This window comes from Balaenoptera physalus, assembly GCF_965194825.1.
Source record: "Balaenoptera physalus genome assembly, chromosome: 17".
NCBI classification, from domain to species: Eukaryota; Metazoa; Chordata; class Mammalia; order Artiodactyla; family Balaenopteridae; genus Balaenoptera; species Balaenoptera physalus.
Window position 1 is genome coordinate 84,927,167 of NC_138895.1, and position 27,976 is coordinate 84,955,142.

Genomic DNA, 27,976 nt, shown 5'->3' on the forward strand with positions numbered 1-27,976 from the left:
GACAGAGTATGAGTGTTCCAGTCTCTACACACCCTCACCAACATTTGGTGGGGCCAGTCTTCTTAAGGGCAGCCATTCCGTTAGGATGTAGTGTATCTCAAGTCCTAATTTGCATTCTCTTTCCATTTCAGACATTATGTCCTCACGTGGCCACTCGACAGCACACGTGTCCCTGGCCTTCATCCCACCGCCCAGATGCCTCCTCGGTCTATAGCGTCATCTCACAAACTGTGACAGGTCTACAATGAAGTAACTCAGAAATAACAAGGAAGAGTTGAGAAACATAGCTAGCTATAGGACAGAGTAATTTTATGACTGTTGAACCTAATAAAAATGTTGGACTTTTATGTATAACTATGGTTAAAATTTTTTCTAGTAATTCATTTTTATTGTATTTTACAAAATTATGGGTCCACAACAGATTGAAAGATTTTAAAACTTCTGGTCCCCAGACAGTTTGGGAGCTCACCCTGAGTGCTGGAGGGCCCAGGGCTCGGCCCAGCGGTCTTGCCTCGCCACTGCTTTAAATCATCAGCACCTCCTGCATCCACACCCCCAGTGCATGTCACTTCATCCTTCAACTCCACAGTCAGGTCTTTCTATGATTTTCACTTGGATGTCCTATCAGCCTCTTAAAGTGTCCCAATTCCTCGTCTCTCTAAACCTGGTCTATCAGCTGCCTTCCCATCTCAGCCCTGTTCTTGCAGACAACTCCCCCCACCATGAACTTGGCTGTCATCTGCGATTCCTCTTTCTCTCACACCCACAGCCCCCCACCACAGCAAATCCAGGGGCTCCACTGCAGCCAGAACCGCTCTTTCTCACCTCCACCGTGTCCTCCTCTCCCCTTTTTCCTCCCCGCCCCGGCGTGATCAGACCCTGCCACAGCCCGGGTCTCATTCACAATCACGGCCCTCCCCTCCAGCTTTGCCCACCGCCCTCTGCTGATACCTTGGTCTCCATCCCAGGGCTCCAGCCACACGGGGCCTCCTTGTGGTTCCAACGCGCCAGGCACACTCCCACTCAGGGCCTTTGCCTAGCTGTCCCCTCGGTGCTCTTCTTCCAGCGTCCAAGGGGCTGTGCTCCCACTTCCTTCCCTGGCTACCCCCGCCCGTCAGCCCCCTTACGTGGCTTCCTTTTTCTGCAAGGCTCTGGTCACCGTCTGGCGCTTGACCTCTGCGCACTGCAGCCCCCTCTCAGCCAGTCTCATAGACTCTCACCCCCTCCAGCTTTGCTCTCCCAGCCGCTTGCCGGGACCCCCGCCCTGGAACTGACCCCCAGTTTCCTGGCGGTGCCTCAGCACCTGCCCAGTTCAAGCGCCCGCACCCGCTGGGGATGGCCCGGCCCCTGCCGCCAAATACCCAAGGAGTGGAGGGCTGTCTGCGAATGACACCCTAACCGTCGGCACCCCCTTAGCAGAGACCGGAGAAGCAAGGCGGAGGGAGGAAAGAGCGTCCCGGGCGGTGGGCACTGCACGTGCAAAGGCCCGGATAGGTGGAGAGGTTCTGCAGGCTGCAGCAGGTTCCTTGGGCGCAGGTGGGGCGGGGGGTGGAGGGCGGAGAGGGGCACCTTCTGGGCTCTGGCCTGCGCCACGCGGAAGTGCAGTCGCCAAGGCGGCGAGGGTCCGGGGGCGGTGCCGAGGGGGCGGGACTGCGGGGTGGGGCTCCACGGCAGCCCCGGATTGGGCGGGGCTTGGGCTGCAGACCCCGCTCTGCCCCGCCCCGGCGCAGGCGCAGGGAGGGCTTCGCCGTCGGTTCCCAAGGCAACCGGTTTCAACAGTTCGAGCCCAGCGCGTGTCTGGAGGCCTCCTGGCGCTCACCAGCCGGCATGTGTGCCGCCGAGATGGACCGTCACGTTGCTCAGCGATACCTGCTCAAGCGGCGGCTCGGGAACGGGGTGAGCTCGGGGAGGCGCCCGGGCGTCCGCCGGACCAGGCCACCTGCAGGGCGTGGGCAGGGCCAGTCGGAGGACTGTGGCCTTCCACTCTGCCAGGGACTCCTGGGCTTGGGTCCTGCCTCCCCCAGGAGCTGGAGGTGTGGCCTGTTCCCAGGGAACTTGTCACCTGGCTCTGGGAGACAGGTGACAGCCAGGACCCCTAAGGCCTCAGTTCGGACCCTGGTGCCCCATCCACCCACCGTCCCCACCCACCACCCCCGGCTCCCGGGCTGCCTCTCCCGTGCCCACAGAATGCTCTAGGGAGACCGGGCACACGTCATCCAGTCGCTGAGGGGGAAGGGCAGATCCCAGGCTCTGCCCAAGAAGGGCTCTGCCCACTCCATTTACTATCCCAGTAAATGGAGTGGGCAGAGTGGAGGCCAGAACCTTGTGTGAGCCCATGTGCATTTGTGATTGTGATTGTGTGAGCATGTGGGACTGTGTGAGAGTGTATGTGTGAAGGTGTGTCACTGGGTGTGTGCAAGTGTGTGATGAGGGAGGGGAGAAAAGAAAGTTGCAGACAGTGCAAGCAGCCGTGCAAAGGCCCTGAGGCAAGGACCTGCTGGGCTGTTGGGAAACAGCAGAGTTGAGGTAACTGGATAGGAGTTCTGGGGGGACAGTCTTATCAGGTGGGGCTTTGGGGAACTGCAAGGACTTTGGCTCTTACTGTGAGTGACACAGGGAGGGTAGCAGCCATTGGTACCACTTTACAAGGCTCACCCTGCCCACTCTGTTGAGGACGAACAGTGGGAGTGGGTGAGAGAGAGTAGTTAAGAGGTCAGTGTAGTGATACAGGCTGGAGGTGCGAGGGGCTCAGACCAGGGCGGGGGCAGCAGAGATGGTAGAAAGTCTTCGGATTCTGATGAATCCTGAAGGTGGAACCAACAGGATTTGCTGACAGGCTGGATGGGGTATACGAGAGAGGGCTCAGGGTGACTGAAAGGATGAAAGACTGTCGGAGAAGGGACAGGCTTCAGATCCTGCCCAGGAGCTCCCTCCCATCTGTGGCCTCATATCCTCCTGGGGCCTCCCCAGATGCTCTCTGGCCTCCAACCGCCCTTTGTTCCTATCAGCCTCCTCTGGAGGCCTGCAGCTTCGGGGGCCTCGCCCCTCACCACACAGCATCCCTTCCCCCGAACCAGAGCAGGAAGGAGGAGGCTCATGCCTGCAGGGGGCGGTCTGGCGGGCAGGGGATGGCCCTGTGCCCAGCAGGCTGACCGCCCTCCTCCCCAGGCCTACGGCATCGTGTGGAAGGCGGTGGGTCAGAGGAGTGGCGAGGTTGTGGCCATCAAGAAAATCTTTGATGCCTTCAAGGATAAGATGGATGCCCAAGTAAGTGAGTAGGAAAGCGGTGTGGGAAAGGATGAGGCAGGGTTGTGGGGTGGCCCCCCTGCTGCCTTGTGTCTGGAAGGCACAACTTGAAGCCCAATCACAGCAGGTTTCTGGCATTTCTCAGAGCACCGCCCCCTGCGACCTCATGGTCCAGCGGGTGTGCAGGTGGCGAGCGTCAGTCCCTTCACATCCTCTCCAGACACGGGCTTCCTTCTTGCTCTGCACCCACACTCACGTTTCTGTCTCCTTCCAGAGGACGTTCCGGGAAATCATGCTGCTCCAGGTGAGTGGCCAAGGCCGTCTGCCTGCTTCTCCAGGTGTAGTCTCTCCAAATAAGGGGAAGTCTGGCCCCTTGACCCCCAGGGCACAGCCCCCGCTCTCTCCCCAGGAATTTGGGGACCATCCCAACATCGTCCACCTCCTGGATGTGATCCGGGCAGAGAATGGCAGGGACATTTACCTGCTGTTTGAGTCTATGGGTGAGTGAGGCCTCCCTCAGACCCCAGCCCCACCTTTGTCCTGGCCCAGGATCCCCCCACCCACATCCCAGTGGCCTGGCTCCCTCTGTGTGTTCCTTTGCTGCTTGGGTCCCTGCGGTAGCCAGTGCACTCAGCTTGGGCAATGTCCCTGTGGAGCTGGGGAGTGTCAGCCCCCAAGGCCTGGTGGCAAATATCTTGAACCCTGTCTATGAGGCTTCTGCTTTGTCCACTGTTTGCAGCTACATTTTCTTTTCTTTTTTTAATCAAAAAAAATTTTTATTCATTTATTTAACTTCTGGCCGCATCGGGTCTTTGCTGCTGCACGCGGGCTTTCTCTAGTTGCGGCGAGCGGGGGCTACCCTTTGTTGCGGTGCGCGGGCTTCTCATCGCGGTGGCTTCTCTTGTTGCAGAGCACGGGCTCTAGGCGTGCGGGCTTCAGTAGTTGTGGCACACGGGCTCAGTAGTTGTGGCTCGTGGGCTCTAGAGCGCTGGGTCAGTAGTTGTGGCGCACGGGCTTAGTTGCTCCGCGGCATGAGGGATCTTCCCGGACCAGGGCTCGAACCCGTGTCCCCTGCATTGGCAGGCGGATTCTTAACCACTGCACCACCAGGGAAGCCCTGCATTTTCTTTTTTCTACTCATTTGATAAAGCAAAGGCAACATGAAATAAAGTATAAAAATAATTCCACAAACTTTTATTGCTGTGCCAACAAAGACAGTGGGCAAGCTTGAGAAGCCATCAGGGGCTCCTGGGCAGTGCACACATCCAGGACACGGCTCTGAGGTTGGCCAGTGGGACCTGGGGTCTGTGGGCATTGGTCAGGCTGAGGCGCCCCCATGAGGGCTCAAAGTGGGCCAGACTGGCCCGCTCTCCCCAGGCCCACCAGACTGACCTGCACACACCCCCAGACACTGACCTGAATGCCATCATCTGCAAGGGCACATTGCTAAAGGACACCCACAAGCGCTACATCTTCTACCAGCTCCTGCGGGCCACCAAGTTCATTCATTCAGGACGAGTTATCCACCGGGACCAGAAGGTGCCGCCCAAGCCCCGTCCACTGAGCTCCACGGCCCGCACCCCTACTCCAGGGTCCTCAAGCCGCCACCCATGTCAGCCCTCAGCCCACCTCTTTTCCCCAGCCATCCAACGTTCTCCTGGACGCCAGCTGTTTGGTGAAGCTGTGACCTTGGCCTCGCCCACTCCCTCAGCGGCCTCCCTGAGGGGCCCGAGGGCCATGACCTGATGGAGTACGTGGCCACGCGATGGTACCGGGCTCTGGAGGTGTTGCTGTCTTCGAGCTGGTAACGGTGACCTACCCCCACCCCGCCGCCACCTCCCCCTGCAAGTCCCCCTGTGCTCTCCTGCCCCGCCAGGGCCCTTGGGCCTTCTTATGCCCCCAGTGTCCGAGACCCCCCAGAAGTACCTCCTCCCACCCCCACCTCTGCCTCTGGGGCTCCCCCCACAGCTCCACCCCTCCCTGCCCCAGGTACACCCCCGGGGTGGACATGTGGAGTCTGGGCTGCATCCCGGGGGAGATGCTAGCGGGGCGGCCCCTGTTCCCCGGCGCCTCCACGCTCCACCAGCTGGAGCTGATTCTGGAGGCCATCCCACCACCCTCCAAGGAGGGTTAGCATGTGTGCGGGGGTCCGCCGGGCACCAGGGACACTGAGGGTCAGAGCACACAGCTGTGGGAGGGACAGCACCTGCCGGACCAGGACTGAGAATGCAGGACAGCCGGGAGGGGATGGGGGTGGGAACGTGAAGGTGGAGGGACGGGGAGCGTCCGGAAGCCTTGGGAAGAATGGAAAGGGCAGGCCCTGCCGAGGGTGGGCCCAGAGAGGAGCTGCTGGGGGCTTCGGGGAGCAACTGGACAGAGTCCACCAGGGCCACAGGGTCCACGAGGGTCAAAGAGTGCTCATGAAGGGTCCATCCGGGTCAGGACAAGGGCACTAGCTCTGCGGAGGGGTGACAGGGGCGACCCACACTGTGCTGGAAGCCAGACAGGGATGTTGGCAAAGAGGTGGAGGGAGGCGGCTGGGGGGGGGGCGCCGCAGGGGTCCTTCCTTCTCCCTGGGGGAGGGGGACGAAGGACAGCGTTGAAGGAGCCCTGTCCTCTCCCCGGGTTTCTGCGCTGATGGAGAAGGCAAGGGGCTCCCCTGTGGAGGTGGGAGCACAGGGTATGGGGGACGCGTGTGCACGTGTGAGCGTGCAGCCTACGGAGGGTGCAGGAGTGTGTAAGGACTGGCGCACGTGTGGGTGTGCTTATGCACGAGTGGCGGCGCACGACCCGGTATTCGGGGTTTGAGCCCTGCCAGAGAGCCGAGGCTGTGCAGCGCCTGGGGTCCCGGTGAGTGCGGGGACTTCGGAGCCGGCCCCAGCGCCCTTCCCGCAACCTTCAGGCTCCCCAGCCCAGAAGCTGTTGGTCAGGCTAAAAACGAGGAGGCCCCAGTGTGGGCGCAGCTCGCCCTGGGCCGGCGGCAGGAGCTGCACCAGGCCTTGGAGAGGAGGGGACCTGAAGGGAAGCAGGGGTCTGACGAACCTGCCCGCTGCCTGAGGGTGGTGCTTGGGAGGGAGCACGGAGCAGGAAGGGGGGGGCGGACCCTGGAGCGGCGGATAGGCCGGCTGCCCACAGGCCGGGGCAGACACTGGACGCCCTCCTGCCGCCCGACACCCCCGCGGAGGCCCTGGACCTCCGCAAGCGACTCCTGGTGTTTGCCCCCCGACAAGCGGCTCAGCGCGGCCCAGGCCCGGCAGCACCCCTACGTGCAGAGGTAGGGGAGGCCCGGCGGCCGGGCAGGGGTTGCCGTGGGCCGGAGAGGTCGCAGGGGCTCGCCCGCCGGCAGCCCAGGTCTCACCTCCCCAGCACCCGCCTCGCCGGCCCCCCTTAGGTTCCACTGCCCGGCCCGGGAGTGCGCCCTGGAGCCGGCCCCCCTTAGGTTCCACTGCCCGGCCCGGGAGTGCGCCCTGGAGGCGGACGTGCGGCCCCCGGTGCACGAAGGAGCCCAGGTCTCGGCCACCGAGTATCGCAGCCGCCTCTGTCAGGTGCTCCGGCCCGCGACCCCCATCATCCCCCGTGCACGCACCCTCGAAGCCTCCCCTGCCCCAGTGACCCCCAACCCCCTGACGCCCACCCCGCGCACCTCCGAGCGCCCCCTCGCCTCTCGCAGATGATCCTGGAGCGCAGGGGTAACGGCCGCGTCCCGAGGGAGACGGGCCTGGGCGGCGTCCCCCCGCCCCCGGCGGCCCCGCTCAAACACAGAGCCGCGGCCAAGCTGCCCTCGGGCTCGCCTGCGCGGAAGCCCGGACGCCGGCCTCGAAGTAACCCCGGTCACGGCCCCGCGCACGGTGTGTGGTCTGGCGGCCGCCCGCGCGGAGCTGCTGGGGTCCCTGCTGTGTGGAACCACCAACCGTCAGCAGCGCGGGACCCCTAACTCCGGGACTTGATCTTCCGACCCCACAGATGTCCCCGGCGGAGCCAAGGACCCTCCCAGGCAGAGCTCGGCCCGCCTGCACCAGCCTCCGCCCCCAGGAGGTCTTGGGAGAGGGAAAGGGCCCCGCTGGGCGACGGCAGGGCTCCCCTCGGCATCCTGCTGGGTAGGTCGTGGGAAGGGGGGCACGGGAGGACCCCTCCCGCAGATCCTTCGCGACGGTGCCAGTGATCCTGCGACACGCCCCTTCCCAGGTGAAGCCCAGCGGGAGGGGGGCGGCGCCCTCCTTGACCTCGCAGGCCGCCGCCCAGGTGGCCGTCCAGGCCTTGATCCGGAGTGACCGGAACCCGGGCCGTGGTGGCAACGCGGCCGGCGCGCGACCGGTGAGCCCGCGCCCCTCCCGCCCTCCCCTCCCTTCCCTCCCTTCCCCCCCTTCCCCCTTCCCCCTTCCTTCCCCCTCCCCCGTCCGCTTCCCTCGCCTCAGGGCGCTCCCTCCACGCCTCCTACGAGGATCCTCGTCTGCTTGCAGGTTCCTACCCGGCCTCCCTGGGAGGCCCGGCCCGGCCGGAGGATGTTCAGCGCCTCGGCCTCGCAGGGGGCCAGGGGGCCAGGGGGCCGCGCGGGCCGTGCTCGGGGGCTACTCCCAAGCCTACGGGACCGTCTGCCACTCGGCGCTGGGCTGCCTGCCTCTGCTCCCCGGACCCCGCGCCTGAGCCGCCTTACGGGTCTTCAACTGGCCATCCCCGGAGCCCAGCCTCGCGCCCCTCCCCCAGTCCCTGGATTGCCCCTCCTCCAGGCCGCCGCCCCCAACCCGCCCGAGACCCCAGTGCTCTCCACCCACCTTTTCCCCAACCCGCCCTCTCCTGGCCACGTTTGAGTTCTGGAGCTTGTCCAGGCCTCTGGGGAAGTAGATGAGGCTCGCACTCCAACCTCAATCACCTTCTCCGATAAAGTATGGTCTGTGCCAGCCTGCCTACCCAACTCTCCTCCTCGGCTCCCTGCAGCCCACCCCTTTCCGAGGACAGAGCCCTTGAGAAGCTTTGTGGGCACCGTATGCTGTCACCCTGGGCTCCTGTCTGGTCACCTTTGTCCCCAGCAGGCCTGCCTGGTGCTTGAGCACATCAGATCCCAGCTGGGGCTGCTGCAGGCTGTGCCCAGGGTGGTCCTGGCAGGAGAGGGTCTTGTGCAGTGCATCTGTTGCCTGGGTGCAAGCTACCGTGTGACCACATTTGTGGCCTTGAGCCAGAGCGGGAAAAGGGACAAGATGGGGCAGCGGCCCTGACTGGAGTCACTGTCAGCGAGCCCAGCCCGTGCCCCAGCAACACAGTGACTGGCACCCAGTTTGTCTCCAGGCCTTGGTTGGGGGAGGGGAAGAACAGCTGGAAATGTCTTGCGGGGCTCAAGGCTCCCTCCTCTGGTCATCACCAGGCAAAGGGCCTGGTGTGAGCCCAGGCCGGGGAGGGGGTGGGGGTGGGGGGCAAGGAGGTGAGAGGGGCCCAGCGGGCGCTGAGGTGTCTCCTGGTCCCATGCATGCCTCACACCGCATCTGACCCTGGGTAGCGGTCAGGACACAGGGAGGCCACTTCTCGGCTGCCTGGCAGGAGGAGCTCACAGCCTAAGGGTTTTGGCCTGTGCGGTGAAGCCAGGAGCAGGAAGCTCTGCCCTACTGTAAAAGACACGGGCTGCTGAGGAGGAAGGGCGAGGCTTGGGCAAGGAGAGCTGGGCAGAGGGTGGACCCAGACCTGGCAGCTACAAGAGAGATTCAAAGGCAGAGAGAACAGGGCTTGGGGGAAGGCCAAGGATGGGGCCACCACAGTTCTGGCTTGGAGGTGAGCTATTCACGAGATGGGGACTGCCCAAGGGGCAGTTGTTTGCATTTCTAGAGCCTGAGGCATAGCCCCAAGTGATAAACAAGGGGGACAAATGAGACTGTAGGATGAGTGCCACTGCCCAGAAAGGGGCAGGGGGCCCAAGAAGTCCAGCCCTGAGCGCAGAGGCCATGCTGCTGGGACTGGAGCGCTAGGGAGGCCCAAACAGCTGGGCAAGTGGCTGCTTGGCACCCAGGCCAGCGGAAGCCCCAGGTCAACGGGAGCTTCGAGACGAGGCTGGGAAGTGTCTACTGGGCTAGGCAACCAGGGGCTGTGCCTACACAGAGGGCCAGGCGGCGGCGAGGATGGGCAGTAGGCAGCTAAGTGTGGCAGTGAAGTGAGGCCTGCACAGGAAGGGGCTGAGAGGTGGAAGGGGTCTGTGTTGGTTAGAAGATGCGGGTAGAGGTATGGCAGTATAGAGGGGGAGGGGTCTTTAGTACACTCCACAGGGATGGGTGGTGGTGTCCAGAGGGAATCTGAGAAGTTCATAAGGCTAAAGTTGGCAATATATAACTGGGTGATTGTATACATATAATTATATACATACACACACACACACATATATTTGGGAACATGCTGGAATATTTTGTGCATTGTTTTATTATTAACACCAAAATGTGCAGAATCACATTTGAGGAGATGTCTTATTGAGCACGATGTGGAGGATGCAGACGGGAGGCTCTGAAGGCCTCTGGCCTCTCCCTGGGCAGAACCTCCACTTCCTGCGAGGTTCTCCCTCAGCGATAGGCCCGGCCAGGTCTGCTGAGAACAGCTGTGCACCAGGCCAGGTAAAACCAAACTCGTCAACAAGCACGTCAAGGCCCAGAAATGCTCCAGCTTGTCCGGCTCCCCAGTGACCTTTTCCATTCGAACCAAAGTCTCTGCTGTGGTTCCTGGGTGGTGGCTTTGGTAACCGGACTGCGAGCCGCCAGGGAGCAGGTGTCCCCCTACCCCACCTCCCCTCCCTTTTCCAGCTGCTCAGTCAGAACTGCTGCCTCATTCAGCAGTCTTGTTTCTTAAATCCTTTCCCAGCCAGAGCAATTGGGGTTCCTTATACTTAAAAAAAAAAAAAAAAAACTATTTAAAAAGAAATAGCGCAAACACTAATTTAACAGTACTAGCACCTACTGTGGGAGTCTTTCTAAGCATTTGGTGCCCAAATGTGTCATTCCAGATCTACTGTCCGGAGATAAAAAAAAAGATACAAGAAAGCTAAGTGGGGAACCTTGGACAGATTTTTGGGGGGTTGGTGACAAAGGTGGAAAGAATGCAGAACAAGGTGGAGTTTGGGTCTGCTGGGCACCTGCAGGGCAAGGACCACTCCCACCTCACGTGGCATGGAGACCCCTCGGAGCGGTGGGCTGGGGCTCAGGTGCCACTGCACCTTGTCCTCTGCCCTCATAGAACAAGAGCTCCGCATCCAGCCCCTTTCTGCGGCACGGCTGGGGATGGCACCTGTGAACACGCGTCTGCCAGGCACCTTTTGTGAGGGTAGCACCCACCTGACTACTGTGCCGCAAAGCCTGGCGCGCTTGCTCCTCGCCGGCGCCCTGTGGGAGCAGCGCCATGGTCCTCGACAGGGCAGCCCCTCAGGGGCCCCCCTCCCCACGCTGAAGGGATGGGCCGCCAGGAAAGGTGCCAGGAGGGTGGAGAGGGGCAGGGCAGGAAGTGAACCCGGCGACCTAGGATGCAGGTGGGGAAGACAGGTCCTGAGAAGGTGGGAGGCCTTGAGAGAGGATGGGGCTGCCAGGCACAGAGGAGAGGCCGCAGCACAGCCAGAAGGCCATGAGCAGAAGGGACCCCTGAGACACAGACACCCTGAGACACAAGGACCCCAGAGAACGGGGGACTGAGGCACAGAGGAGGGCCCCCTGAAAGATGGGGGACTGAGGCACAGAGGCGGGCCCCCAGAAAGTTGGGGGACTGAGGCACAGAGAGATGGGTCCCTGAGGTGATCCAAAGGGGACCTGAAGCCCAAAGAAATGGTGGAGTCAGATGCAGAAGAAGGGCGGGTGGCGCTGAGGGTCCAGAGACTGAGGTGTGAGAAGAGCGGGAACTGGGGAAGTAGGGCAGGGGGCAGCTAGGGGCTGGAGCCCCTGGGGAGGAGAGGCCAAGGGGCAAGAGGCAGGGAGGACCACCAGGTGAGCCTCAAGTGGAGCCAAGCTCTGGCTGTGCTCAGCCAGGTTCCGAAGGCTTTGGCTGAGGACCAGGTGTTCTGCCTGACCGTGATGCCAGCACCCCGACCCGGGCTGGTGGGCCAGGAGACTCACTTCTTGCTTTTGAACGTACCCAGGAGCTTGGGCATGAACTTGCCCACCTTGCTGTCCCTGGTGTCCTCTGCCGGGCCCTCCCCGGCCCCCGGGCCCCCGGGCTCCTCCTTTTTGCAGAAGACCTCGAAGCGGCTGTAGACGCGCTTCTCTTTGCGCATGCTCTCCATGCGGCGCAGCAGTCGGTCGCGCTCCTCCGCGCTGGCTGGCAGCGCGCGGTTCAGCCGGCCTTGGGTCTCCAGGCTGTCTGAAAGGATGATGGCAGAACATTTGTTCTTCTCGGACATGTCAGGGGCCAGGCCGCCGGCAGCTGGTGGGTGGCCCAGCTCAGGGCTGCTCTGGGTCAGGGTTGGCGCGGGGACTCCGCGATGCTTCTGGCCGTGGGCGCTGATCTGCTCCAGAATGGCTTTCGTATCATCCCGCAGGTTGCTGCTATACAAGGCATTGGCCGTGGCCGAGGCCACACGCGCCTGCGGGCCCCGCTCATCTCCTGTGGCAGCCTCGGTGCTGTCAGCCCGGCTTGGCGATGGCCGCCGGGGGCTCTCAGGTTGCCCGTTCTCCTGTGGCACCGGGAAGCTGCCCTCATCCTCTGTGCGCCGCTCACCCTTGGGGCTCAGCAGCTGCCGCAGCCGCGCAGAGCCCTTGCGTAGGATCTCCATGGGGCCACCAGGTGCCTCCTCCGTGGGCCCGGTCTTTGGAGACTCCCCGGAGAAGGGGAGGGTGAGGCTGCCCATGCGCTCCGGCACAGGGGGCCCCGGGGGCCCCGGGCTCCCCCTGCGCTCAGGGCAGGCGGAAGCGGGACTTCCCTTCTGCTCGGTGAATCCCGTGGTGGGCCTGTCTCTGCGGCCGGGAAGCCCAGCCGTGGGACTTCCCTTCCGCTCGGGATAAGCTGAGGTGGGGTTCCCTTTTGGCTCAGAGTGGGGCGTCTGGTGCGCCCCGGGCCGCTCGGGTGGGGGGCTGTCCCGCCCTCGCGGGGAGGCGGAGCGGCCCCGGGCGGAGGGGAAGAGGGAGGGCAGCCGCTCAGCGCCGCCGCTGCTCGCGCCCAGTGTGTCCAGCAGCTGCGTGGCGGTGAGAGCGGCGGCTCCCGGCTGCCGCTCCACCTCCTGGTGCAGCTGCTGCGTGAAGGAGTCGCGCAGGTCTAGCAGGCAGCTTTCGAGGCTGCGGCGCTCGCTGCCACCGCCCCCAGGGGCCGACACCTCCTCCCGCCACGCCTGGGACAGGACAGCCTTGCTGTGGCTGGCGACCGTGACTGCTGCCCCCACGCCGCCAGCGTCTCGAGTCGGGCCCTTGTATTTCTCCAGGAGCTCGGCCACCTTGGTGGAGACAGCAGAGCGCACGGCCTCGCCACCGGACGCCGGCATCTCGCTCGCCACCTGCTCCTTGGGCGGCAGCTGCCCCTTCTCCGTGGTGGCCGCAGCGGCTCCGCCCGTGCCCTCCGCCTGGGACGCGCTGAAGATGAGCGAGGAGCGCAACCGCGAGCTGCGCTGGATCAACGGGTTCGGGCGCAAGCGGAAAGAGTCCTGCTTGGCCAGGCCTGCCTCCAGGCCCTCGGGCTCGGGGCCGTCGCCACCACCGCTGCCGGAGCTCGGGAAGGACGCGGGCGCACGGAAGCTCGAGGTCAGCAGGTCCCCGGCGGCCACCCGGCCCCCAGAAACCAACACATCGTCTTCATAGGCCTCGGCCTCCATGGGTGCGGGCAGGCCCTCGTCGCCAGCGTCCTCACCGTGACAGCCGCTCAGGTAGGAGGCGAGGCGCCAGTGCCGCAGTCCCGCCCGCCCCTCGGGCCGGCCTCTGCGCTCGGGCTCTGGCTTGGGCACAGTCTCTGGGCCTAGCCTCGTCACCGCTTGGCAAGGGAAGCGCTGGCCCAGGTTGGGGCGTGGGGCCCCGGCCGGTTCCAGAGCGCGGGGCCCGGGCCCGAGGGCAGGGTCCGAGCCATGGCGCACCTCCCGTGAGGCACTGGATGGCACGTAGTCCAGCCGCTGGTGTCCGTCCGGGCCGAGCTCCGGAAAGCGTTGCCCGGCGCCCGGCGCGAAGTCGTCATGGTCCGCGAAGCCAGGGCGGCCGGCGCGCAGCTTCTCGAACAGGCCCTGTGGGCGCGCCGGTGCAAGCTGCGGATCCCACTGGTAGCGCTGCTGGTAGAGCTGGTCGCGGTGGAAGTGGCTGGTCTGCAAGCGGAAGTCATCGCCGTGGCTGAGGAACGTCTGCCGCGACACCTGTCGCGCAGCGGCGAAATTCTCCACGGCTCCCGCGCCGTCGGCGGCCGCGTAGCTGTGCCTTTTGAAGGCGTCCATCTCTGGGTGCCGCGCCTGAAAGAAGCCCCGCGGGCCCAAGAGCTCCCCGCCTGGTCCGGCCTCGGCGTCCAGATGCCGCGACAGTGGCCACAGCCCCGCGTGCGGCTCCAGGGCGCCCCCTGGCATCCGCGGTGACTCCTCTCGACGGAGAGCCGACAGGAAGTGGCGGTCGGGGTCGAGGAATGAGGGGAAGCCCAGGCCTTCTTCCCGAGGCGGTGGGAACAGGAGGTGGGTTCGTTTGGGTAAGGAGAAAGGGGTCGACGCCCCGGTCACGTGGCCACCCATGAGGGGCCCAGCCCCCGCGTATGGAGCCAGGGCGTAGGCGTCCATGCGGGCTAGGGCCCCGGCGGAGGGTACCAGCGGCTCGGACTGTGCGAAGAGGATGCGGAATTCCTCATCGAAGCTGGAGACCAGCTCGCCCTGGAACACGTGTGCCAGGCTCCGGTGGATCTTCTCGAAGGACCACATAAAGCTGGGAGTAGGGTGGGGCCAGTCAGAGGGAGGGGGCGTGACCAGTCAGGGGAAAGGGCGGGGCCAGGGTTAGGGGGAAGGGGCGGGGCCGAGTAATGACCCAGGCCCGGCAGGACCGGGTGGAGCTGTGTCAGGGGCTCCAGGAGGAGGACTTCTGGAGAGGAGGCCCTTTAATGGGGAGGTGCTGGGGCTGGGGGGGGGGGGCAACGGGGCTGGGCGCACCTGTAGCTCCCACTCATCACCACGGCACAATCCACTAGGAGGAACTTCTCCTTCACGTGGCCCTTGAAGGACTTCCCAGTACGGCAGTAGTAGGTGGGGCCCGCCACAGTGCGCACGCGTAGGAACTGGGGCAGGAGAGGCGTTACGTCTCTGAAGAGGGATTTTACCCCTTCCCTCCCAGCCATCCCCTCCCCGCCCTCCGGTCACTCACGTCCACGTGGTGCAGGTTGATGTGGCACTTGTCGGCCATGTCCAGGAAGTGCTGTGCGTTCATCTCATCTAGGAGGATGTAGACCGGGACGCGGCGCGCAGCGGCCTCCAGCACTTCACTGAGAAGGTCCACGTCGGTGAACATGTCCATCACCACGGCCACCACCTGCGGGGGGTTGAATCAGGGACGGAGGACAGACCCCTCCACGGTCCCCACCATTCTCTAGCCATACCTCCACGCCCCCGCCCCCAGGGCAGGTTGTCTCTGGATGTCAACAATGGCCACTAGCCCATCCCAGGGGAGAGTGGGGCCCTGTCATGGACTGGGGGTCAGAAGGAAGGGGGCTGTCAGAGGTGATATGGGGCTGCTGGTCTGCTAGGTGGCCCATGATGGAGCCTGAGGCAGGCACAGGGCCTGCAGCTTATTAGGGGTGGGCTGTCCTTCAGCTAGGGGTGCGTGTTCAGCCCAGGGCAGAGAGCCCTGATGGCGCAGGGGGCAAGGCAGATGAGGCCCCCAAAACCCCCCTGCCTTACAGACGGCTGAGCTCCCAGGATCCCAGGGCAGGTATCGGGGCTGAGCCCCAGGATCCATTTCTGCCCCTGGGAGAGGGTTCCCACGGGGGGGGCGGGGGGCAGTGGGCAGAGGCAGGGGTCTTTAGCATCTAAACCTGCTGCCTTAGGGTCCATGGTTTAACAGGCTCCCATTGCTATTTGCCAACTGTTTGGGGTGCTGAGGGCACAGGGGTAAGAAGCCATCAGCTAGGTCAAGGGCAGAACTAGAGAGAATTCTCTGAACAGTAAAGCCAGGCAAGGAGGGACCCCAACCACCCCAGAGCCCCTGAGTTTCTGGGCACTGGCCATGACCCTGGGCAACCAAACCTGTGCAGTCTGCAGCTTGCAATAATCAAACCCCTGGTGACCCGGGAAGTCTGCCAGGGAGCCCTCATTGCAGCGTGAAGCCTGGAGAGGCCTGGCCAGCCAGCCCTGGCCCCACCCTTGCCTCCTAAGCTGGGCATGCTATTTCTCCTTCACCCTCACACTCCTACTCATGCTTCAAGGTCCAGCTCAGGCTGCCCTTCCCCACTGCCCGCGGAGCCTGACAGCACACCTGCTGGGCAGAGCGGATCATCCTTCGAGCCTCATCCTTGATGCAGGGGCTGTCAGGTGGCGGCGGCTGCACCAGTGTGGTAACCTCAGTGCCCTGGAAGCCGAAGGTCAGGGGCCAGCCCAGGTCGAGTTCAGGCACTGCCTGGTCTGAGTTCACAGGCCAGTAGGTGCCCGAGGAGCCATCGAAGTCCATGTTGGGAGGGCTGCCTTCGGGGGGCTCGAGGGCAACGTGCTGCGGGGCCCGCAGGTGGCGGCTCACGTGCTCCAGCTCCTCAGGGCACAGGAAGGCAGGTGCTCCCTCGGACGCTAGGAAGCGGCTATAGGCCTCTGGCCCGCCCTCAGCCAGTGCGTCCACTGCCAGGCGGTAATATTCTTTGTAGTGGGGTGGCAGGTACCCGGGTGCCAGGGGGTTATCCCCCTGCGAGGAGCTCTGGGAGCGACGGGCCATGTCGGGGCCAGGGAGCTGGGGGAAGGGCAGGGAGACGCGTTACAGGGGCAGGGGCTCTGGGCCCCCCCACACACACACACGTGGATACGCATCATAGAAGGGGCTGTCAGTGACCTTGCGTGGGCTGTGGAGTTCAGCCCGTGCCTGGAGGTCTTCCAGGGCACCCCCAGAACCTAGCATGCCCCCTAGCTGGGGGAACATCAGAAGAACGCCCCGACACAGGCATTCCAGCTGTCTCGTCGCTCGGGCTGTACTGGCCAGGCCCCTGCTTTCACCAGGAGCCGGGGAGCATCTGGTGCCCCAGCTTCCTGCCAGGGGCTCTGGCTCCACACAAACCCCACTCAGGTCACTTTATGGCCTCTGTGGACCCCTTCCTCCATTAAAAAAAAAGAAAACAGTAATGATAGTTGGAATAAAGAAAATATAATCCAGGCTTTACTGTTAAATTTACTTTTTTCTTCTGATTTTATGACCTGAATGCATTTTCGTGGCCCCTGGCACTGTGAGTGCTGGACAAGCTGGGCCGCTGCCTGTGTGTCTCTGCCCCCAGTGCCGGGGGAACCTGGGCTGCGCCCTGTGCCTCTCTGGCCTGCTACCTCCACTGTAAAATGCAAGTCAGAGAAAAACAAATACTGTATGATATCACTTGTATGTAGAACCTAAAAGAAATACAACACACTAGTGAATATAATAAAAAAGAAGCAGACTCAGATGTGGGGGAGGGGGAGGTACAAAGTATTGGGTGTAAGATGGGCCCAAGGATGCCTCGTACAACAGGGGGAATAGAGCCAATATTTTGTAGTAACTGTAAGTGGAGTGTAACCTTTAAAAATTGTATTAAAACATTTTTTTTTCAATGCAGCTGTCAGGGTTGACCTGATAGCACACCTGGCCCAGGACACAGAGCTTGTCCTGGGACGCAGCGTTAAGCCCCATCCACAGACCCTGGCCACTCCTGCACCTGCCCTACAGGGTCACACACTCTGAGCCCCACAATCCACTTGCTGACCTCTCAGCCCTCCGAACCCTGACCCCTGCTCTCTGCCCCTGTCCACCATCCCATCTCAGACACCTCCCTGGGCCACACCCCAGGGACCAGCCCTCCCCGAGGCCTGTAATCCTGGCAGGAGCTTAGAGGCCTGTCCCTGCCAAGCCCGGCCCTGTGTGGCAGCAGCAACCTTTCCAAGTTTCTGGTCACTGCCTGGCTCCCTGCTGCACTCCGGAGGAAGTCAGAGCCCTTTGCTGTGGCCACTGGGCTCGTCCTGGGCTCCAAAGGTGCCTTTCCACCTTCACCGCTCACCTCAACTTCACATCAGCCACGCCCCACTGGCTCCACTCCAGCCCACCTGCCTCCAAAGGGCCTGCATGGGGCCCTGGCCTGGGTAAAAGCGGTCATCGGTCCTGGAAGGCCAGGTGCGTGTCTTTATTTGGCCCCCAGGGCCCATCTCCCCAGGATCCCTGAACTACCCGGATGCTCCTCCCCCTGGCCCGGAAGGAGGGTCCGCGGGCAGCCGATCCTGCCTAGCCTGTGGCTCCCTGAACGTCGGTCCTGGCTGGGGAGGCGGTTCTGCCAGACAACCCAGAGTGCCCCCCGCCCCCCCGCGCCCTGCAGGTGCCGCTGGACGAAGCTGACTGGATGGGGTCCATAGCCCACTGGAAACTGTTGCCTGATAAAGTTGGGGGGTCAGGATGACCTGGGGAACCTCTCCTGCCTGCCTTCCCTGGGAGGTGACAGGCTACTGCATGTGACATGGAGGTGGGGATGGGGCATACCCGTGTGTCATTCAGTCACACCTGGCGGAGATGCTACTTGGTCTGACTGTCTGAGGAAAAGCTGCTCTGCCATTCTTAAGAGGGGGCACCGTCCCCTGACTGTATCTGGTTACACACGGCCTCATTGTACCAGGACCAGACTGCGGCTGAGCACACGCGGGTATGAGGTGTGGGCCTGTTTGTACTAGGTTTTCACCCTGTACCTGATGACACTTTTTCGGGGGGGGGGGTGTCTTACACTGTCTTTTTTTAAAATTTAATTTTTATTGGAGTATAGTTGCTTTACTATGTTGTGTTAGCTTCTACTGCACAGCAAAATGAACCAGCCACACGTATACATATATCCCCTCCATTTAGGACACTACAGTGCGTTAGGCAGCGCTCCCTGTGCTATAGATATGTTCCCATCAGTTTTCTATTTTATACATAGCATCAGTAGTGTATATGTGTCAATCCCAAACTCCCAATTCCTCCCACCCCCCCCCACACTGCGGGGGACCCCCGTATCTGACAGCAGGGTGTGCGTGTGATCTCCAACTGTATGTGACTGGCGGGGGAGGCGCTATCCCGCTGACAGCCTTTGAGGGTGCCGCTTCCCAAGCCGGGGAGACCTGCTAGAAGGGAGGTCATCCCCTCCTACTTCACTGGGGAAGGGAATCAACACGAACTGCCCAGGCTGCATGCAGTGGGGGGACAGGGGATCCCAGGGTGGGCAAGGAACCTTCTCATCCGACAGGACTGGTCAGGAAGGGGCGCCCGTCGTGAGTGAGCCCGCCAGGTGGCCCTGCCCTGGCCCACACAGCTATACCCATGATCCCGAAGACTTTATTCCTTTGCCTGTTTCCTTTCATGGGTCTGCACACCCCTGAACTGTGGACCGGGCAGTGGCCACTCCCAGCCAGCTGTGGAGAAGCCACCAGCGTGCCTCCCCTCACATTTGCCTACCAAATGCCTGCCCTAAGGGAGGGAGGGGCGCTTATCCCACCCAGGCCGATGACTCAGCAGGAATCCCGCGCTTTGGCAGCTGACCTCTGACCTCTGACACAGCGTCAAAGCCTCCAGGCACGGCCCTCAGGGCTCTAGTGGGCTCCCTTACCAGGGGCCTCCACCGGAAGTCTTTCCCACAGGGCAGGCCTGGGGTTTCATCCGGAGGGAAGGATCTGGGGCGAGCGCACAAGGTGAACGGACCCTGCGCCAGGGAGACAGAGGCATTAGGCTGAGGGGAGGAGGATGCGGGTGAGATCCTGGCAGGGGAGGCTCATGGTCTGGAAGTGGGAGAGCTGCAGTTTTCCGGTGCACACTGCAGGGCCAAAGGGGGTTACTGAACCCCAGGGAGTTAGGCTGACTGGGCCGGGTGTCCCATCCACCCACCCCAGTCCAGGGACTTGGGCGCCAGGGAATCGGGGCCTTCCGCTCTCCCCTGCACCCTACGGTGTGAACCAGACCGAGCCCTGGCCACTCGGGCCACCCACAGGCCATGGCGGCCTAGAAGGGGCGCCCCAGGGAAGGGTCCAGGCCAGGCCCGGCAGACTCTCCAGACTCCAGCTAGGCCGCGAGGGCGGGAGCAAGTCGGGACAGCCGGGGCTGGCTCGACCGGGGCCCGGCGCCTCTTCCCCGCTCAGCTCCTCCTGGGCCGGCGTCGAGCGAGAGCGCCCGCGTCCACACCGGCACACGCGGCCGCGGCGCCCCCTCGCCCCCAGCTCGGGCAGACCCGCCCGACCCCCGTGCACACAGCCGCGCTTGCGCTCCCACCGCCCCGCTCTGGGTTGTGAGGACCCGGCCCAGGTGCGGGCCGGCGGGCCGCCCAGGTGAGGCCGCGCGGGGGGGCGCCGGTGGCGCCGACCCCGCCCCACCCTGCCGGCCCGGCCGCGGCCTCCCCCTCCCGCGCGCCCCGCCCGGCTGGAGCCCGGGGAGGGGGCCCTACCTGGCCAGGTGCGCGGGGTCTCGGGACAAGGGCAGCAGGAGCCGACCGCCGCCCAGCGGCCTCGCGGTCCGGTCGGTCCGGCAGCCACTCCCTGCCGCGGTCCGCCCGCCGCGCGGCCTGATTCACGCTCCCGCCCCCGCCCCGCCCGCCGTCCCTGCTGTCTGCCTGCCCGGGCAGCACCTGGGGGCGGAGCGGCCCCACCCGCGGCGCGCCCGCATTCCTCCGCCGGCCGCCCGCCCGCCGCCGTCCCCGGGACCCCCGCCCGCGCCCCGGCTCCCCCGGACCCCCGCCCGCGCCCCGGACCTGGCCGTGCCCCCCGGCGGCGCACCCCGGCACCCCGGCCCGCTACCCCCGGCGACCGCTAAGGCCCCGACTTCCAGGGCCCCGCGCCCCCAGGCGCCCATCTGTTCGCCGAAGGCTTAAGGTCCCTGAGCCCGACCCCTGAACCCTCGCCCCGGAAGTCAGGGTGACTCGGAAGTTCCGGCTCCGTCGCTAGGAAACGGGCCAGCCCCACGCGGGGGGCGGCGCTTCTGGCCTCGCCTACTGGCTGCGGAAGGCAGGTGAAGCAGGTGAGACGGTGGAGGCGGCGCCGAGCCCCGGGCAGGGCAGGGCCTGGGGACCTGTGAGCACAGGGGCCCCGCACCATACCCGGACGTCCCCCACCCCGACGCCCGCGCAGACACGCCCCCATACTCGGATGCCCATAAGTACCTGGGACCCGCCCCGGGCACAAAGGGACCCTGACCGCAGATCCCCGACACACGCCGACCTCACACACGTATAGGAAAAGCACTGCACCCAAGGGACCTTCCTTCCCACACGTGTGGACACCACCCCACACCAGTCCCCTCCCAGACCAGTCCCGGCACCGAGCCCCCTCCACATAATTGGACCCCACTGGCACGCCCACGCTCACGCGTAACAGACACTGACTGCACGGGGTCCTCTGCACACACCTGTGGGCAGGGGACTCTACAGGCACACAGTGACCTGCACACACAAGGGATGCCACACGCACACTGAGCGCCTACATACATAGGACCCCCCGTGCACATAGAACCCTGCATCCATACAGGACCCTACAAGCACACCAAGTCCTGCGCCTGCCATACTCGGGCACATGCCAGTTTCCACACATACAGGACGCTCTGCATGCACGGGGCGTCCCTCATGCACTGACCCCCACAGAACCCTGCAACATACAGGACACTACATGAGCACTGAGAGTCCTTCACGAACCGGGGACCCTGCATTACCGACCCCCACACAGACGTGGGACCCTGCAAGCACTCTGAGCCCCACATGCTCCTTCCGTGTGCATGTGTGCACACACATGCACAGACACACACGGAAGCCCTCAGCTGCCCCTAGGTGCCTCGGTCCCCCCAGCGTCCCCCGCAAACACTTCAGATCCCTACTCAGAACCCACCGCCTGGGGCTGGCCTCCCGAGGAAATGAATTCTGGGGTCAACTGAGTGGACTAGGGAGAGGGGTGTTGCTTCCAGGCCCTGACAACACCACCTGCTGAGGCCAAGACGAGAGAGGGTTGGGCATGCCCGGTGTGGGCGGGGGGGGGGGGGGTGTTTGTCAGTGTCTGGCGGCGGTGCTGGGGACAGTGGGGGCATGGAGGCTTCAGCAAGGCAGGGTTGGCTCAGGCTTGTGTTTAGGATGAAGCTGGTCCAGCTGGCAGCCCAGTAGTTTGGAGCAGGGAGATGGGTACCCGACATCGACCCTGGGGTGAGGATGGGTGAGCCAGGGTGGAGGGGCCAGGGGAATGAGGGCAAGGGGGACAAGCTGTGGCCAGATGTTCTTGCCAGGCATTCCCACTCAGGCTGCTGGGCACACACACCCCAAGAACCAGGGGCAGGCGGGTGGGCCAGGAAGCCGGCAGGAAGCTGTGTTGTCGGGGTGATCCTGTGTTCCCCAGTTCGGCACCTGCTGTCCGTCCACACAGGTCCAAGCCAGTGTGTGATGCTGGCCCTACAGCCGCTGCCACTCTGACCACCCCCTCCCTGACCTTTCCTACTCACCCCCAGGAGAAGGAGCAGTAAGAAGCGGGGACCCAAAGCTGCGTCAGGGAAGTGGCAGACGTCCCTCCACAGAGCCAAGCCAAGAGCCGCTGCTGGTGAGTGTGAGCCCTCTAACGTCCAACCCTGCTCAAACTCTGACTTGTGACACATGCTATCAGCCACCCAGGGACAGTCCTTCCGGGAAGACCTTTCTCTCTGAGAATGGCCTTCAGGGGATCTCTGAGTCAGGCTTGAGTGTGGTGGACTGAGAATTCAGAGCTCAGATGTCCATTCCAGACCCTGACCCTGAGTCTTGTACCCCTGGGGCTGGGACTGGGGTTGGGGTCCCAGGGACAGTGTTCAGAGGAACGTGGCTTTAGGACACATGGAGATGGGAAGCAGGCCCGTGTGGACTGAATATAGGTTCTGAAACAGGGCAGGGCTTGAGTTCATGTTGGGAATTCTCAGACTAAGCATGTGGTCCACTCTGACCCTCTGCTCCACCTAGGCTATCCTGTGCTTTTTCTTGTCTGCTGCCGCTCCCTCAGGCCATCCTTTCTTTAGCCACTTCCAGGCTGAAACGTGACAGCTTGTCCTTGGCCTCCTGGTCCTGCTATGGGCCAGGAAGGGCATCTTGTCCCATGTCCATTCCTACCCATTGTTACTCTTCTTCTCTGAGTCCCATTTCTTCTCCATCACGACACTCATCTGAGTTCTTTGCTAAGCTGCCAGCACCTTCCAGGCTGCGGCTCCAGGTCCTCCCAGCGCCCAGGCCTGTACTGGGGTCTGTGCTTGCTAAGAGAGCCCCACACCCTGTTGCTCTGCTGCAGCCCCTCTGCTTGGAGTGGGCCTGGACCCCAGAGGCCTCCCAGATCCCAAGATCTGGAGGGAGGGTGGCGACTGCTCTTCACACCAAGCCAGATTAGCCCCTAGCTCCCCAAAATAGCCCCAGCCGCATCTGAGGCGGCAGCTGTCCAGGAACGAATATGACAGGCTCAGGCGCCACGTGCGGCTTCCGCCATCTCAAGCCCTAGGAACAGGCTCTGCAGTAGACAGGAGGCCGGGCCGGTGGGCCAGGAAACTGTGTCGGGGAGGGAGGGGGGATGACGGACCTCAGTTCTGCTACCTGCTGACTGTCCACCTGGGCCCTGGACCCAGCCCTCACCCCACACATTCCGAGCACTGTGCTGGGTAGCTCCCGCCCCGGCCCACCTGGCCAGGATGCCTGGGTTCTCTACAGAGACACCTCTGCCTCAGTTTCCCTAAACAAGCTCCCTCCTTGGGCTCCCTCTACCTGTCAAGCATTGGGCCAGCCCGAGAGGGCTTCCCGTGCAGTGGTCTTTGCCATGCCCTGTGTGGTGGGCACCAGCCTCACGGCGCAGACGTGAAAGCGGGCCCACAGGTGTGCCGCGGCACACATCCACTGGGCTGCGGCCTCCTGGAGCCCTGCAGGACCTGTAGGTGGCCCTCAGGGTCACCACGCCCCTGGGGCTTGTCCGGAGCCTCCCGCACCTTCACACCCCCTCCAGGCCTTACCCGGTCCTGGGTCCGAAGCGCCTCAAGGCCCTCGCTCCGCAGTTGCTCCAAGGCCATGGCCAGCTCCAGCCCCTCCACTTGCACCCAGGCCTGCTCCTCCCGGAGCTGCTGCGGCCACAGCTGCATCTGCAGCTGGACCCGCCGCCGCCGGTCCTCCAGCAGCAGCTGCTCCTGGGCCAGGCACAGCTGGACCTCGCGGAGCCTCAGCGGCTCGGGGCCCCAGCCCGGTGTGAGGCCGCCCGCCCTGCAGCCTTCCACGTCCGCAGCGGGGACCGGCACCAGCTCGGACCCCAGAGCGGTGGCCTTCTCCGGCCTCTTGGCTACCTGTGGCCGCTCTGGTCTGGCCACTCTGGTGTGTCCCTGGGGAGCCAGCTTGCTGCCGGTCATGTGCCCCGCAGGGGCCACCCCTGCCTCGTCCCGAGGGCCCCTTGGGGCAGGGGGTGGCGGCTTGGCCTCAGGGCCCTGCTGGCCCGTGGTCTTCTGTGCCCTGCCCGTCCTCCTGGCCCGGGGTTTGCGAGCTCGACTTCGTCTGCCAGACATGGCCCTGATCTGGCGCCTGTGTTACCAGGTGTCTGCTCCCCGGGGGCCCAGGCTCATCGGCTGGCTGGCCTCAATCAGGCGGGCTCAGAGGGCATCCCTGGGAGGCCACGACGGTGGGCCCTCTGCTCCTGCAGCCCCTCGTGTCTGCCCTTCCCCTTGGCTGGTGCCCACAGCGCCGAGGCTCTGGCCTGGGATCTGTCTGTGGGCCTCACAGCCCCACTCTGCACGCAGGCTGGGCCACGCCAGACAGTTTATAGGGACTCAGCGTCGCGGTGGCTCACCCGGCGTGAAGGCTGACTGATGGGCTGACACAGCGCAGGACTGTATGGGCACGGGCCTCTTTGGCCAGACTGGGAGGGAGACTGCGAGAAACTGGAGGAGGTGACTCTCGGCAGCCAGACCGCCGGCTGTGTGTAGCGACGAGTCTGGTCTTGCCCTGGGCGGGCACCAGTGCCCCACCACCCCTGTCCCACCCCGTCCACCCCCGGTCGCAGGAAACTCCAACTGCAGCCCACAGGGCTAGGAGCCGCCTCCCAGCCTCACTGGCCATCCAGACAAGACGCTCACCAGCCACAGACAATCCTAACCCAACTACCACAGGAGCCCCTGGCCCAGCCCACACTGAGCACCTCAGCCCCCAGCCAGCGTGCTCGGAGGAGCCTGGGGCGCCCAAGCTAGTCTGGGGCGTTCTGTGGTGTTGATGGACCCCCTCGCCCCCTCGTGGTGGACTCCTGCTGGGGGCCAGGCTGCGCCGGGGGCTGGTGGAAGAAACTGGACCCTGAAAGGCCCAGGTGGCATTTTGTGGACTGAGATGGGGGGGTAGGAAGAGCCGGCCTGCCCTGAGGTGGGGCAGGGCTCGTGGGGACGCCCTGGTTGGGGGGTCCGGCTGCTCAGCCCGCAGGGGCCCAAGGAGACCCCACCCGGCCAGCCTTTGGAGCCCTGGGGACGCAAGTGGGGGAGGAGGGGCAGGGCCAGCCTGAGTGCTGGTGCCCCCCACCTCCCGCTTCCTGGTGGGAGGGAGGCTTGGGACCGACTCCTCCCCAGCATTTCCCCAGCCCGGGGCCGCTGACTCACACCCACGCCCAGGGCCCCATCCCAGCCAGCTCTGTCACACTGGCTCGACTGGTTTGCCTGGCCCAGCCCTGCCTGCTGCAGCCCCTCCCGCTCAGCCCTTTCCCCAGAGGCTTGGCGGGGAGGTCGACAGCCAGCATCCCCGGGGAGCAGGGTGGGCGCCCCGCAAGGGAGTGGCACGTGGGGGGGGCAGAGGGTCCGCCCACCGGAGGCCTCTCCACACCTCAGCTCGCGAGCCTGGGCTTCGGGCCCCAGGTGAGGGGCGGTCCTGCCCGCGGGCGCTCGCGGGCGCCCCCTGCGGCGCCCCGCGGAGGCCGTGTTTGCTGCGGAGGCCGTGGCCCCGTCGGGGTGGCTTCGCGATGCGGCTGCGGGCGGCCGCTCCTGCACAGCCGGGACGCGGCCCCTCTTCCGGTGGCCCGTACACGTCCGCACCTCGGCCGCGCTGACCGCCCCCCTGCCCCCGGGAAGCCGGGAGAGAGGCGCCAGCTGGCGACGGGGCCCGCACCCCAGGAGCGCCCCGAGGCCCCGACAGGTGAGAGCCCGCGGGCCCCGGCTGCGCTCTCGGGCCGGCCGGCGGGAGGGGGCGCCCGGGCCGTGTGTGCGGAGCCCCTCTCCCCGACGCCTCCAGCTCCGGGTGATCGCCCGGTCCGCCCCGCCGGCCGCTCTGCGTGCCGTGGCGGGAGCCAACCTCGGGGCGCGGGCACCCCGGGGACGGCGGTGGGCACCCTCCGTCCCAGGCCCTGTCCTCTCAGCGCGCAGCCTCCGCTGTGGCCTCTCGGCAGCGGCCTCCAGAGCCGAATCTTTACCCAAAAATCTTTACCCAAGTCTTTCCTCCTGCGGCTCAGACCCACATTCAGGCGCATCCCAGCCCTCCCCTGGGTGTCCTCAAGCTCCACAGCGCATCCAAAGCGCACACCCGTCGCGGCCTTCCTCTCGCGTGCCTAGTCTCCCGCGACTGCTCCCTGCTGAGCCTGTGCCCAAGCCCCCACCCCCAGGGACGGCTCTCTGTGCTCCGGCTTCCTTCTCTCCCTCCCGCCTTGCTGGCCGCTGACCCTGGCTCCGAACCGCCTCCGGTGCCTCCCTTGGACTTCCAGGCTCCACTGGGGCCGATGGCATCCCGGGAGCTGTTCTCCAGACCCAGAACTGGGTTCTACCAGGGAAGGCACAGCTTTGCTCTGGAGCCTGAAGTCTGCACCGCGGCCCTCCAACCGGGTTGGCCGGAGGTCCCACACGGCATCCTTCTCCCCACAAATACCTCCAGCTTATCAGACCTGCTGGCCACTTGGCCCGGCAGCCTGGCAGCCCACGCCTCTGCCATGACCTCTGGGCTTGAGCGTTAGCCTTCTGGGTCTCCCAGGATGTGGGTGGGGTGCTATTCCCAAATACGGCACTTGCTGCTCCAGAGTCTTGAGAGGCCTGCCAAGCGCTGGGCCTCTTTCTTGACAGAAGGAGGTCCAAGGCGTAGCAATTTATCTTTTCCTTTAAGGTGCCCTGGCATGTCCCAGATCTATGAACCCTAAAAACTTCATTAGCGTGGCTTTATCTCCCACCCTCTGGAACTTCCGGATCAGTGAACTGTCAGGATGGCCCAGGTTCCTGTATTAGTTCCTGTAGCTGCTATAAGAACAATGAACGCACATTTTGTGTCTTATAAGAGCACAAATGTATTATCTTGCGGGTCTGTGGGTTAGAAGTCCGACGTGGGCTTCAGTGGGCTAAAATCGAGGTCTCAGCAAGCCGGCCATGCTTCCTGCAGGCTCTAGAGGACCATCTGTGTCTTTGCAAGCTCCTAGAGGCGCCCGCATTCCTTGGCTGGTGGCTTCTTCCACCACCTTCAAAGTCAGCAACCTTCTTCCAAAGTCACAGCTCCCTCTGCGTCTCCCCCGTCCCCCTCTTCCACTTGTAAGGTCCCTTGTGATCACATTGCACCTACTCAGATAATCCCGGGGGGTTTCCCTATCTTAAGGTCAGCTGATTGGCAACCTTAGTTCCATCTCCAATCTTGATTGCCTTTTGCCATGTAACACAGTGGATTCACCGGCTCCCAGGAACAGGACAAGGATGTCGTCGGGGGGCTGCCATTCTGCCCACCGCGGTCCCTATGAACTATATTGTGACAGGAAGCCAGAGAGTAACCGTGGTCCTGAGACAGGACAGGGAAGGCCCGCTGCTTGGACGCTCTGCAGGCACGGACAGGAGGAGAAAGCCATGGCCAGTCAGCCGTTACACGCCACAGTGCCAGAGGCTGTGTGGATCTGCTGCAGTGGAGACGCCACTTCCAGCCTGGCAGCCCTGATTGCTTCTGCTGCCTGTGTAAGTTTCCTGTCATCCACCATCTTCCACGGTTATTTGTTTCTCACGAAGGCCAGACAGGTGAGTTTAATGGAGATGTGATGGGCCCCACCACACCTGTTTTCCTCAAATCTTTTTTTTTTCTTCGTTTTTTTAAATTTAGGCTTTATTTTTTTAGAGCAAAATTGAGGGGAAGGCACAGAGCTTTCCCATAGATACCCAGTCCCCACACATGCATAGCCTCCCCCATTATCAACATCCCTCACCAGAGTGGGACACTGGTGACAAGTAATGAGCCTACACAGACACACCGTCATCACCCAGAGTCCATAGTTTACATTAGGGCTCTCGGTGTCGTACATTCTGTGGATCTGGACAAATGTATAATGACATGTATCCCTCACTGTGGTATCAGAGTATTTTCACTGCCCTAAAATTCCCCCGTGTTCTGTCTATTCCTCCTACCCACTTCAATCCCTCACAACCACCAATCTTTTTTTTTTTAATTAATTAATTAATTTATTTATGGCTGTGTTGGGTCTTTGTTGCTGTGTGTGGGCTTCTCATTGCAGTGGCTTCTCTTGTTGCGGAGCACGGGCTCTAGGCGCGTGGGCTTCAGTAGTTGTGGCTCGCAGGCTCTACAACGCAGGCTCAGTAGTTGTGGCACACGGGCTTAGTTGCTCCGTGGCATGTGGGATCTTCCCGGACCAGGGATCGAACCTGTGTCCCCTGCACTGGCAGGCGGATTCTTAACCACTGCACCACCAGGG

General features: G+C 63.5%; 3 protein-coding genes across 5 annotated transcripts in view; 2 read left to right on the forward strand and 1 right to left on the reverse strand.

Annotated features, from left to right (window-relative positions):
• The first annotated feature begins 1,715 nt into the window (after positions 1–1,715).
• On the forward strand, positions 1,716–7,967 carry MAPK15 (mitogen-activated protein kinase 15). Its single transcript, XM_082433460.1, is given in 17 exon segments — positions 1,716–1,896; positions 3,169–3,267; positions 3,521–3,550; positions 3,656–3,746; positions 4,655–4,872; positions 4,874–4,926; positions 4,928–5,050; positions 5,236–5,373; positions 5,375–5,383; positions 6,334–6,466; positions 6,468–6,520; positions 6,686–6,791; positions 6,917–7,094; positions 7,210–7,343; positions 7,432–7,560; positions 7,707–7,778; positions 7,780–7,967. Coding segments are annotated over 17 exon segments (1,746 nt in total). The 5' UTR covers positions 1,716–1,827; the 3' UTR covers positions 7,891–7,967.
• A 1,660-nt stretch (positions 7,968–9,627) lies between these two features.
• FAM83H (family with sequence similarity 83 member H) lies at positions 9,628–23,321 on the reverse strand. 3 transcript variants are annotated; one of them, XM_082434152.1, is made up of 6 exons: positions 23,304–23,321; positions 15,615–16,076; positions 14,508–14,672; positions 14,297–14,421; positions 11,335–14,075; positions 9,628–10,101 (listed from the first exon to the last, which is right to left on the reverse strand). In XM_082434152.1, exons 2-6 carry the CDS (start codon positions 16,059–16,061, stop codon positions 10,097–10,099), a joined length of 3,483 nt encoding a protein of 1,160 aa, XP_082290278.1. In that variant the 5' UTR covers positions 16,062–16,076; positions 23,304–23,321; the 3' UTR covers positions 9,628–10,096. The 3 variants fall into 3 exon arrangements, with proteins under 3 accessions (XP_082290278.1, XP_082290280.1, XP_082290279.1); XM_082434154.1 differs by lacking the exon at positions 23,304–23,321 and adding an exon at positions 19,759–20,000 and having other exon boundaries at positions 9,628–14,075; XM_082434153.1 differs by lacking the exon at positions 23,304–23,321 and adding an exon at positions 19,759–19,858 and having other exon boundaries at positions 9,628–14,075; positions 15,615–16,720.
• Positions 17,997–27,976, forward strand: part of IQANK1 (IQ motif and ankyrin repeat containing 1) — a gene marked incomplete at both ends in the record, with an annotated part of 35,160 nt that continues 25,180 nt past the window's right edge. The window contains 5 exon segments of the mRNA XM_082433888.1: positions 17,997–18,003; positions 18,934–19,012; positions 21,795–21,883; positions 26,944–27,195; positions 27,233–27,287. Coding sequence (XP_082290014.1) covers positions 17,997–18,003; positions 18,934–19,012; positions 21,795–21,883; positions 26,944–27,195; positions 27,233–27,287 — 482 coding nt within the window.

Excerpts from the sequence above, each read along its gene's own strand:
- FAM83H (XM_082434154.1), bottom strand. The coding sequence starts at position 16,061 with ATGGCCCGTCGCTCCCAGAGCTCCTCGCAGGGGGATAACCCCCTGGCA. Across the intron at positions 14,673-15,614 it reads TGATCCGCTCTGCCCAGCAG|GTGGTGGCCGTGGTGATGGA; the intron begins GTGTGCTGTCAG and ends AACCCCCCGCAG. Across the intron at positions 14,076-14,296 it reads GTGATGAGTGGGAGCTACAG|CTTTATGTGGTCCTTCGAGA; the intron begins GTGCGCCCAGCC and ends CCCTACTCCCAG.